The 12,798-nt window shown below is 46.6% G+C and overlaps 1 protein-coding gene across 25 annotated transcripts in view; it reads right to left on the bottom strand.

The window, feature by feature from the left end:
• The window catches only part of LOC129039973 (peptidyl-prolyl cis-trans isomerase E-like), a 38,093-nt gene that overhangs the window by 7,587 nt on the left and 17,708 nt on the right, over window positions 1-12,798 (bottom strand). For all 25 annotated transcript variants that reach the window (XR_008503530.2, XR_008503535.2, XR_008503531.2 and 22 more), the window contains one exon: window positions 11,771-11,955. Coding sequence is in view for 17 of the 25 variants with exons in the window: in XM_054493721.2 (XP_054349696.1) it covers window positions 11,771-11,955 (185 nt within the window). In the remaining 8 variants the exon portion in view is untranslated. The remainder of the gene's footprint in view (window positions 1-11,770; window positions 11,956-12,798) is intronic.

Here is a 12,798-nt window from a genome sequence, read left to right as displayed (position 1 = left end):
CATCCCTTCAGTTCTGCTTTAGCTTCTCCCTTGTATGTCTGGTCTTGCGTTCCCTTCCTCAGAGGCCGGGGTGGGGCTCCCGTGACCAGGGTGGCAGGCAGCCTAGTGCCGAGATCGCATGGCCACGAGGCTGGCCACGGGTCTGGAATCCCTGGGCCAAGAACCTCCTCTCCTTCTCTGTGCAGCAGTTGGCACAAGCAGGGGCAGGTGCCTCACCTCTGAGGCTTAGGTGACCTCAGAGTACAAGGGTCACAGATGGACCCACTGGGATAACTTCCGGGGAAACCCTGATGGTTCCTCTCCCACTGGCCTCTGGCTGGTCCCTTGGTCCCTCCTTCCCAGGGTAATCAGGCAAGCACAGCAATAAGGTCCTCCCTTGTTTCACAGGGTTGTGGGACCAGTTCTCCCTCCCGGGGCCTCGGGCCAGCCTGCCTGTCACCCCCAGAACCCACAGTGTTGAGCACTTCACACACATCCTCTTCTCTCCTGTGCTTCATGGCAGCCCTGAGTAGCTGCCTTATCCTGGCCTCAATGCTGCCTGTCCTGATGGCCATGACTGACCACCAGTAATGACACCGACATTGAGGAGTGAGAGTGCCTGCTGGGAAAGCTTCAGGCCCAAGCTGATCAAGGGGGAGAAGCCCCACCCAGGGTGCCAGAGGTGGAGCTGGCTTGGGGTCACTGGGGCCAGGGCAATAGGCTTCTCCTTTCCCCACCACCCTCACCCTGGTGGATATTCAACATCAAGACTTGATTCAGCCAGCACTCTGGGAGGCCGAGGCAAGTGGATCACCTGAGGTCAGGAGTTTAAGACCAGCCTGGCCAACACGGCGAAACCCCCGTCTCTACTGAAAATACAAAAATTAGCTGGGCATGGTGGTAGGTGCCTGTAATCCCAGCTACTTGGGAAGCTGAGGCAGAATTGCTTGAACCTGGGAGGCGGAGGTTGTAGTGAGCTGAGATCATGCCATTGCACTCCAGCCTGAGTGACAAAAGCGAAACTCCGTCAAAAAAAAAAAAAAAAAAAAGACTTGATTCAGACAGAGCTCCTAGGACATGTCATGGGAGCCAGTGGGCAGCCCTGGGGGAGGTTTCTGGAGACTGATAGGGCTCAGCTTCAACACCTGAAAGAGGCCATGAGGTGGGCTGGCTGGCCCAAAACCAGTGCAGGGTGAGAGGCCATCTTAGCACAGGCTGCGCATCATGACACCACACTGCAGTTTCCAGGTAGGCCTGGGGTTGGGAAGGAGGAAGTAGGAGCCACCCCTGGCTTGTTTCTCCCCAGCACCAAGCACATCCGCTGACTAAAGAAGCGCCCTGGGTGCTCCTCGGTAATACAGTTCTGTTGGTTCAGGAAGTGCATAATGAGTGCCAGGTCAGTGAGACTGATTACAAATGTCCATCAGGCACAAGACCAGCTGGTGTGAGAGCAGGAATGGTAACTGACCAGAATGAGAAGACACAGGCACTTTTACATGGCTTTGACTTCTACTGCCCCATAATGGGCTGACGAGGGCATCTCCTAAGGGACTTGGCCTAAGAGAGAAGAGCAGCAGCAGAGATGCTATGGCCTGTCCCAGCAGCAACCTCTGAAAACACCTGGGACCTGGCTGGCAGGCAGCAGTATAAGAACTAGAATTTATTTTAGCAAACCAAAGAACAAAACATCCAGGAGCCACATTGGTGGGCCCACAGCAGACCCAGCAGCAAATGCCGGGAAAAGTGGTGGTTGGTGAAGGAGCACCTGTGCTGGTTCCTTGGCCCACAGCTGCACTTGGGAACAGTCCAGGCTGTGCCTACAGAGGTGCTCCAAGCTGACCCTACGGCAGGCCTCATGCCACAAATCCTGCTTGCTTCAAACAGGGCACCCTCGGTGCTGCCTCCTCTGAGGCTGGCAGCTCCTTCCTGGATGTGCGGGGGCAAGAGCAGAGTGGAGAGCAGAGAGAGTGCCGCCTCACACGTACTCCCCACAGTTGCCAATGATCACCTTCTGCCTTGGCTTCCCATCCTTGCCTTTGCAGACAGAATAGAAGAGGGGACACTCAGGGGAGTGAAGGAGCAGAATAAAGACAGACTTTAGGGACATCCACCCCTACCTGCCCCCTGGGGACACTGGCCCTAACAGTGGTGGAGCTCACAATCTAGTGAAATAGAGCCACCCAAAAAAGATGTGGATTCATCTCAGGAATGCAAAGTTGGTTTAACATCTAAAAATCAATCAATGTGATAGACAATTATAAATAGTATAAAGGACAAAAACCACATAATCATCTCAGATACAAAAAAAGCAGGAGACAAAATCCAACACCTTTTCATAATGAAAACTCAATAAACTAGGAGTGGAAGGGGGAACTTTCTCAATCTGATAAAAGGTATCAACAGAAAACTACATGTGAAAGACAAGATGCTTTCCCCCTAAGTTCAGGAACAAGACAAGGATATCTGCCCTTGACATTTCTATTCAACATTGTACTGAAGGTTCTAGCTAGGGTAATTAGGTGAAAAAAATGAAATGAAAGGCATCCAATCGGCAAGGAAAATGTAAAGCTATTTCTATTTGCAGATGACACACTCTTGCATATAGAAAATCCTTAAAAATCCACAAAAAAAACTATTAGAACTAATAAACAGGCCGGGCACGGTGGCTCACACCTGTAATCCCAGCACTTTGGGAGGCCAAGGTGGGTGGATCACAAGGTCAGGAGATTGAGACCATCCTGGCTAACACGGTGAAACCCCGTCTCTACTAAAAATACAAAAAATTAGCCAGGCATGGTGGCGGGCACCTGTAGTCCCAGCTACTCACGAGGCTGAGGCAGGAAAATGGCGTGAACCTGGGAGGTGGAGGTTGCAGTGAGCTGAGACCGTGCCACCGCACTCCAGCCTGGGCGACAGAGTGAGACTCCATCTCAAAAAAAGAAGAAAAAAAGAACTAATAAACAAGTTTAGCAATGTTGCAGAATACAAGATCAATATACAATTGATTATATATATTTTTGTAGAGATGAGGTCTCATTATGTTGCCTCAGGCTGGTCTCAGACTCCTGGACTCAAGTGATTTTCCCACCTCAGTCTCCCAGCGTGCTGGGATTATGAGTGTGAACCGCCATGCCTGGCCTGTTTTGTGGTTTTCAAAGTATAAGCTGTATACATCTTTTAAACTTATTCCTAAATATTTTATTCTTTTTTATGCTATTGTAAGTATAATTGTTTTTCTTTTTATTCTGTTTTCAGGTTGTTCATTGCTGATGTATAGAAATATAATTGCTATATCTATGGCCAGGTGCGGTGGTTCACACCCATAATCCCAACACTTTGGGAGGCCGAGGCGGGCAGATCACGAGGTCAGGAGATCGAGACCATCCTAGCTAGCGTGGTGAAACCCTATCTCTATTAAAAATACAAAAAATTAGCTGGGCGTGGTGGCGGGCACCTGTAGTCCCAGCTACTCAGGAGGCTGAGGCAGGAGAATGGCGTGAACCCGGGAGGCGGAGCTTGCAGTGAGCTGAAATGATGCCACTGCACTCCAGCCTGGGTAACATAGCAAGACTCTGTCTCAAAAAAAAAAAAAAAAGAAAAGAAATATAATTGATATATATATATATATAGATATATATATATATACATACATATTTTTTTTTTTTTTTGAAGAGTCTTGCTCTGTTGTCCAGGCTGGAGTGCAGTGGTGCAGTCACAGCTGTCTACAAAAAAATTTTTAAAAATTAGCCAGGTGTGGTGGTGTGTGCCTATAGTTTCAGCTAGTTGTAAAGCTGAAACATAAGGACCACTTGAGTACAGGAGTTCTGAGACTGTGGTGAGCTGTGATTGCGCCACTGCACTCCAGCCTGGGCAATACAGTGAGACCCTGTCTAAAAAAAAGAATGAGAGAAACTATTTGCAAATTATACATCTGATAAGAGACCTATATCTAAAATATTTAAAGAATTCTGACTCGCTAGGCATGGTGGCTTACACCTATAATCCCAGCATTTTGGGAGGACAAGGTGGAGGACTGCTTGAGCCCCGGAGTTTGAGACCAGCCTAGATAACATAGCAAGACCCCATCCCAATTAAAAAAAAAAAAAAAAGAAAACCGAAGAACATTACTGAAAAACACTGAAGAAGACCTAAACAAATGAAAAGATATCCTGTGTTCATGGATCAGAAGACTTAATATTGTTAAGATGATGATACTCCTAAATTCTTCACATTCAGTGCAATCTGTATCAAAATCCTAGCTGGCTTTTTTCATACGAGTTGACAAGCTTATCCCAAAATTCTTAAGAAATGTAAGAGACTCAGGATAACCAAAACAATCTTGAAAGGAAAAACAAAGTTGGAGGACTCGCATTTCCATAATTAAAAATTTACTACAAAGCTACGGAATTTAAGACACAGTAGTAATGGCCTAATGACAGACATACAGATCAACAAAATATAATTTAGAATCCAGAAGAAACCCTTACATTTATGGTCAACTATATTCACCAAGGACACCAAGACAATTAAACAGGAAAAAAACTAGCCTTTTCAACAAATGGTGCTAGGACGACTGAAAATCCACATGTAAAAGAGTAACGCTGGACCACTTTCCTCACACTATACACAAAAATTAACTTCAAATGGAGTAAAGACTTCAGTGTAAGAGAGAAAACCATAAAATACTTAATAGAAAGTGTAGGAGTAAATCTTCATAATCACCACACCAAAAGTACAAGTGACAAAAAAAGATAAATTAGACTTTATCAAAATTAAAATATTTTGTGCTTCAAACGACGCCATCAAAAAAATGAAAAGACAACCCATAGAATGAGAGAAAAGGCCAGGCGCAGTGGCTCACGCCTGTAATCCCAGCACTTTGGGAGGCTGAGGTGGGTGGATCACTTGAGGCTAGGAGTTTGGGACCAGCCTGGGGAACAAAGTGAGAGCCCCATCTCTACAAAAAATAAGAAAAAATTAGCCGGGCATTGTGGTGCATGCCTGTAGTTCCAGCTACTTAGGAGTCTGAGACAGAGGGATCACTTGAGCCCAGGAATTTGAGGCCACAGCAAGCTGTGACTGTGCCACTGCACTGCAGTCTGGTCAACAGAGCAAGACCCCGTTACTATAAAAATAAAAAAAGAAGGAATCTTGACTTTATTTGGTCAGGTGTGGTGACTCATGCCTATAATCCCAGCACTTTGAGAAGTGAAGGCAGGCGGATCACTTGAGGCAAGCATGGGCAACACAGGGAGACCCTGCCTCTACAAAAAATAAAATTAGCTGGGCCTGGTGGCATGCACCTGTAGTCCCAGCTACTTGAAAGGCTGAGACAGGAGGATCACTTGGGCCCAGAGGGTCAAGGCTGCAGTGAGCTGTGATCACATCACTGCACTCCAGGCTGGGTGACAGAGTGAGAACCTGTCTCAAAAAACAAAAAACAAAAGAATTCTTACTCAACAATAGAAAGACAAATAATCCAATTAAAAATTGGTAAAGGGTCTGAATAGACATTTTTCCAAAGAAGATATAGAGAAGGCCAATAAACACATGAAAAGATGCTCAACATCATTAACTAGCGGGAAATGCCAATCAAAACCACAATGAAATACCACTTCACATCACTAGGATAGGTCTAATAAAAAAAGAAGGATAATCACAAGTGTTGGTGAGGGTATAGAGGAATCAGAAACATCATACACTGCCGTTAAGAATGCAAAATGGCGCGGTGGCTCATGCCTGTAATCCCAGCACTTTGGGAGGCCGAGGCGGGCGGATCACAAGGTCAGGAGATTGAGACCATCCTGCCTAACACAGTGAAACCATGTCTCTACTAAAAATACAAAAAAAAATTAGCCAGGCGTGGTGCTGGGCGCCTGTAGTCCCAGCTACTCAGGAGGCTGAGGCAGGAGAATGGCGTGAACCCGGGAGGCGGAGCTTGCAGTGGGCTGAGATTGCACCACTGCACTCCAGCCTGGGCAACAGAGTGAGACTCCGTCTCAAAAAAAAAAAAAAAGAATGCAAAATGGTACAGCCACTTCACTTCAAACAGTCTGGTCGTTTCTCAAAACATTAAAAATAGTTATCAGCCAGGCACGGTGGCTCACGCCTGTAATCTCAGCACTTTGGGCAGATCACTTGAGGCCAGGAATTCGAGACCAGCTGGCCATCATGGCAAAGCTCCGTCTCTACTAAAAATAAAAAAATTAGCCGAGTATGGAGGTGCATGCCTGTAATCCTAGCTAGGGGAGGCTGAGGCAGGAGAATCTCTTGAACCGGGGAGGTGGAGGTTGCAGTGAGCCGAGATTGTGCCACTGCACTCTAGAGTGAAATTCTGTCTCAAAAAAAATAAATAAATAGTTATATAACCCAGCATTTCCAATTCTATGGCTATATCTAAGAGAAATGAAAACATATATCTACACAAAAATTTGTATGTGAATGTTCACAGTGGCATTATTTGTAATAGCCAAAAAGTAGAAACAATCTATCAACTTATGAATGGATAAACAAATGTGGGGTGCAGACAGTGGGTATTAATTGGCAATAAAAAGGAATGATGGGGCCGGGCGCAGTGGCTCACGCCTGAAATCCCAGCATTTTGGGAGGCCAAGGTGGGCGGATCACGAGGTCAGGAGATCGAGACCATCCTGGCTAACACGGTGAAACCCCGTCTCTACTAAAAATACAAAAAATTAGCCAGGCATGGTGGTGGGCGCCTGTAGTCCCAGCTGGGAGGCTGAGGCAGCAGAATGGTGTGAACACAGGAGGCGGAGCTTGCAGTGAGCCGAGACTGCACCACTGCACTCCAGCCTGGGCGGCAGAGCGAGACTCCATCTCAAAAAAAAAAAAAAAAAACCAAAAACCAAAACAAAAAGAAAAACAAGGAATGATGTACTGATACATGCTACATCATGGATGAACCTTGAAAACATTATGCTAAGTGAAAGAAGACACTCACAAAAGCCTACATATTGTATGATTCCAGTTACATTAAATGCCTAGAATGGGAAAAATCCATAAAGACAGAAATAAATTTGGGTTTTCCAGGGCAGGGGACCAACAGGATAGGTAGCAACTGCTAAAGGGTATGAAGTTTCCTTTTGGGGGATAAAATGTTCTAAAATTGTTTGTGGTGATGGTTGCACAACTCTGTGAATACATTAAAAACCATTAAAATGTGTACTTTAAATGGGCAAACTGGATGGTATGTAAATAATATCCTACTAAAGCTGTTAAAAAAAAGATAATTACACTACAAAATGTCAAAGCCCAGTGACAGAGACATTTGTGCATAGAATGGGAGCACTAGAGTCACCTAAGTGTTTATGAAAAAGAGAAAGAGATACTCACACAAACATTCATCATGAAGGCTTTCTGAAGGAGGTGATGTCTGAGTTCAGTCTAAAAGGCCTGGGGCCAGGCACCATGGTTCACGCCTGTAATCCCAGCACTTTGGCAGGCCAAGGCAGGAGGATCGCTTGAGTCCAGGAATACAAGACCAGCCTGGGCAACAGAGAAAAATCCCAACTCTACAAAAAATTTAAAACTAGCCAGGTATGGTGGCATGTACCTATTAGTCCCAGCTACTTGGGAGGCTGAGGCAGGAGGATCACTTGAGCCCAGGAGGTTGAGGCTGCAAGTGAGCCAAGATCATGCCACAGCACTCCAGCTTGGGAGACAGAGCAATACTCTGCCTCAACAACAACAAAACAAACAAATAAAAAGCCTGGGTTTGCCAGGGGACTAGGGGGCGTAGGATAAGGAGCTACATCTCGTTGTGGCAATAAGAAACCCCCCTCTTCATGGCTGGGCCTCTAGACTGGGTACGCCCTTCATATGGGGACCATGTCCCATTCTACTCTTTTTGTTTGTTTTTTGAGACATGATCTCCTCTGTCATCCAGGCTGGAGTGCTGTGGCCCAATCATAGCTCACTGCAGCCTCAACCTCCCAAGCTCAAGCGATTCTCCCATCTCAGCCTCTCGAGTAGCTGTGACCAGGCACACAGCACCATGCCCAGCTAATTTTGTAATTTTTGTAGAGGCAGGGTTTTGCCATGTTTCCCAGGCTGGTGTCAAACTCCAGGGCTCAAGCAATCTGCCTGCCTAGGCCTAAAGTGCTGGGATTACAGGCACGAGCCACCGCACCTGGCCCCATTCCACTCGATTCCCAGAGTCAATCAGGGAGCCTGGCACATAAAAAAGCAGCCTGTCAATAGCTTTTTTTTTGAGACGGAGTCTTGCTCTGTCGCCCAGGCTGGAGTGCAGTGGTGCGATCTTGGCTCACTGTAACCTCTGCCTCCTGGGTTCAAGTAATTCTCCTGCCTCAGCCTCCCAAGTAGCTGAGATACAGGCACCCGCCACCACGCCTGGCTAACTTTTTTGTATTTTTAGCAGAGACGGGGTTTCACCATGTTGGCCAGGCTGGTTTCTAACTCCTAACCTCAGGTGATCTGCTGGCCTCGGCCTCCCAAAGTGCTGGGATAATAGGCATGAGCCACCACGCACAACCAATAGCTTTTTAAAATAAATATTCAAATATTTATTGCATGCTTGCTGTGTGCCAGACACTGTTCCAGAATACAATGGTGAACAAGAAAGCCTAAGTCCTGCCCTCACGAGGCTGACACGGGAGAAAGGGAGACAGAAAATAAATAAGTAAAATAATAAATGTATAACACAATTTCAGGTAATAAGCCTAAGAAGAAAACTGAAGCTGATTAAAAAGAAGAGTGAGATGGCAGGAAAGCCTATTTTAGGGAGAGGTCAGGGTAGGCCTCTCAGCCGAGGGGACACATACGTGGCATCTGAAGGAAGTGGGTATGGACCATCTGGACAGTGGAGGAAGAACACTTCATGAGAGAAAAGGGCATGTGCAAAGGCCCCGAGGCAGGAGTGAGCTCAGCATGTCTGAGGAACAGTGAGACTGCCTATGGATGCAGAGGGCGAGGGGCAGCACATCCTAGGGGCACAGAGAGGTGCCAGGACCCAAGTTGGGTTAACCCTGTAGAACAGGGTCCCCACGCACAGCGAAGGATGGGTCAGCAGGAGGATGATGTGATCAGATTTATGATTAAAAACAATCACTCTGACTGCCAGGTGAAGATCAGACTATGAGGGTGAAGAAGCCAGGCTGGAAACAGGACTTGGTGGTTGTGGGGGAAGGGTGAAGAGTGGCTGGGCCAGGAGATGACCTGAAGTCAGATAGATGTGACCTACAAGTGATGCAGGAGTCCATGATGACGCATCAAGTGGATGGTGGAGTCATTTACTGAAACAGGGAAAAGGGGGAGGAAAGGTGTGGGGGAGAAGGCCAAGGCCACATTTTGGACATGTGAAGTGTGGGATATCCAGCAAAGGTGACAGGTAGGTGGTTGGACAGGAGTCTGGAGCTCAGGGAGCCATCAGCATGGAGACCCATGTGGACAAGCTTAACTCAGTGATTTCACTTAAAGTCCTGGGACTGGGCGGCGTGATTGCCCAGGGCATGGGTTCTCAGTGGTATCATACTGCCCCCTAGGGGCTACCAGAAACTGCAGTCAATTTTTGGTGGTCAGTAATAGGGTGCTACCGGCATTAGAAGGAAGAGATCAGGGAGGGACTCTAGATGTCCTGCAGTCTCCTACGTAACGGAGAGTTATTCTAAATCCTGGACTTTCAAAAGCCCTGAATAACATTCATGTAGATAAGAAAAATCTATTTATAATGATCTGAGCCTACACCCTAACTCCATGTTCCATATAAATCCAAAGAATTATTTCTTTTTTTGTATCAAATTTTTCCAGAAATCAACCCATCCTGTCACATTTCATTTCTTTTTGCTCAGAATTTTACCAAGAGATTTTTACTATTGCAAAACATCATGTTACTTTGATTCTGCCAAAACAACACACCTGAATCAGTCCACACTACTAAGTGCAGCTCTAGGCAGAAGTACACATGTTCAAGTACTTCATACATGTAGTTGTTTCCAAGCATTTGAATACTGAAATGCATATTATGTTATTACAAATTGTTTTCCTTTAATTTCCCTTTATATTACAACTATGAAATAATACTGTGGGGTTTTTTGTTTGAGACAGTCTCACTCTGTCACCCAGGCTGGAGTCCAAATGGTGCAATCTTGGCTCATTGCAACCTCTGCCTCCCCAGCTCAAGCCATCCTCCCACCTCAGACTCCTGAGAAGCTGGGACTACAGGTGTTCGCCACGATGCCTGGCTGATTTTTGTATTTTTTGTAGAGATGGGGTCTTGCCATGTTGCTCAGGCTGGTCTCAAACTCCTGGGCTCAAGCAATCCTCCCACCTCGGCCTCCCAAAGTGCTGGGATTACAGGCGTGAGCCACTGCACCCAGCCAATACCGTGTTTTTAATTAGGCATTCACCGGAAGGGTGCAGAGCTGTGACTTCCGTCTCAGCACACTAGAGCATGAGCTGTTAAGAGGCAGGTGCTAGGGTAAAAGGGTGAGAACTATTAAGGTAAAGAGTGAATACAGATAAAGAAAAGCCATGGTGAGCACTGGGCCCCTCCAAAAATTGAGAGACTAGGAGGAGGAAGAGACAAGCGAAGAGACTGAGGGAAGACACCATGGGGCGAAGGCAGGAGAAGAGGGAGGCCACCATTCTCACAGGAAGGCAAGCAGGCCGGGCAGGAGAGAATGATGCAGGCAGGCGAGTAGATCTGGCTGCAGGAAGACTAAATAGTTCTCTTCTGATTGTTTCTATCAATAAGCGACACCATCAGCTGAGAGGGAGAGTGTATGAAGCAATGCTGGAGGGCTGACGAGTGAAGAAAAGGCGTGTTTTCCAGTCAGACCACGGATGACAAGTACCTCCAGCAATCTGGGAGGACCACTGGGCATTGCTCAAGGTGCCCTTAAGACCTGAGCTCCTCAACTCAAGAGGGACAAGATAGCTCAGGGCTGTGCTTTTCTCCAGCACACAGAGTTCTGCACTAGGTAAGAAGGAGCACGAGAGAGGAAGCGGGCTCCTTGGCAAGAGGAAGGAGAGGGCATGCAGCGATGGCGCGTGAGATATGAGTGAGGCAACAGGGCAGTGTGGCGCGGGGGTGGATGGGCAGTGCATCTATGAGTCTAGGACACGTGCCAACCATGAAAACCCCCAAAAGGATGACGTGCTGTCACATGAGGAAATCTGAATATGCACTGCAGTTGAGAGAATAGTATTGTAGCAGTGTTTGTTTTCTGATTTTGAGAACTATGTCCTGGTAATATTAAAAATACCCTGTTTCTCATGAAATACATGCTGAAGTATTTAGTGGTAGAGGAACATGAACTTTCCAACTTGCTTTCAAATGGCTCTAAAAAAATACGCACTGTCTATAAAAATACACAGAAGGAGAATAAATAGGAAATGATGTTCACCAATATAAACAACTGGTGAACTTGAGTAAATACCAGCAGAGGTGTATGGGGTTCATCGCACTATTCTTGTAACTCTTCCGTGAGCCTGACATTACATAAAATAAAAAGTTACAAAAACAATAACAAGACACCATTGCAGGAGCAGACCCAGGCGTCTATGCTTCTTCCTCTTTTAATGAAAGGAGACAAATGGGAACTGAAATAAGCCAAAATAAAAAACAAAAAAGCTTTTCAAAGCCCAAAGCTAACTCCACCCTAGCAAGGCTGAACAGTCCTCCTGCGTCTGGTAGCTGGGTCTCCTCCAGATTCCCTGTTTCTCAGCAAGAACCACGGCTCATCCTTCCATCCTGCACGGCCAGCTGCCCTCGCCCAGCCTCCCTTGTCACCACACGATGAGTGGTTCCTACCTGGTCCTGTGTGTTTGAAGATAAAGTTTTCATCATCAAATTTCTTCTTGTAGATGGACTTGCCCCTGGTGCCGCCGTGGTTTGTGAAATCACTGCCCTGGCACGTGAACTGGGGGATAATGCGGTGGAAGCTGCTTCCCTTGAAGCCAAATCCTTTAAATGGGTGCACAGGTAGCAAAAATTCTCTGGGATTGAGAAAGGGAAAAGTGCTGAGGTAAGAATATCTAACTAGATAATTAAAACTCCAGCTCTCTGTAACATGCCATCTCTACAAAAATAAAAATAGTCAGTTGGGTCCCAGCCACGGTGGCTCATGCCTGTAATCCCAGCACTTTGGGAGGCCGAGGTGGGTGGATCACTTGAGGTCAGGAGTTCGAGACCAGCCTGGTCAACATGGCAAAACCCCATCTCTACTAAAAATACAGAAACTAGCTAGGCATGGTGGCACACTGCTAGGTGACAAAGTGAGACCCTGTCTCTAAAATAAAATACATACACCCCCGCCACACTCCAGCTCTCCAAATCTAAAAAAGTACATAGTACCTTTATTTAAACTAAATGCTTCAGTGTGGAAGTGGCACAAAAATAGATTGACCAGACTAGGTGAAAAGAAGAGAAAGTCCCGAATAGACCCAGATACATATGAAAATTCAGTATTTCAGCTGGGCATGGTGGCTCACATCTGTAATCTCAGTACTTGGGGAGGCCAAGGCAGAAGGATTGCTTGAGCAGAGGAGTTGGAGACCAGCCTGGGCAACACGGCAAGACCTCATCTCTATTAAAATATATACATAGGCCAGGTGCGGTGGCTCAGGTCTGTAATCCCCGCACTTTGGGAGGCCGAGGTGGGTGGATCACCTGAGGTCAGGAGTTCAAGACCAGCCTGACCAACGTGGTAAAACCCTATCTCTAATAAAAATACAGAAAATTAGCTCGGCGTGGTGGCGTGCGCCTGTAATCCCAGCTACTCGGGAGGCTGAGGCAGGAGAATCACTTGAACCTGGGACACAAAGGTTGCAGTAAGCTGA

Source organism: Pongo pygmaeus, chromosome 1 (genome assembly GCF_028885625.2).
Source record: "Pongo pygmaeus isolate AG05252 chromosome 1, NHGRI_mPonPyg2-v2.0_pri, whole genome shotgun sequence".
NCBI lineage: Eukaryota > Metazoa > Chordata > Mammalia > Primates > Hominidae > Pongo > Pongo pygmaeus.
Note: the sequence above shows the minus strand (reverse complement) of the source record. Positions and strands in the feature narration are given on the sequence as shown.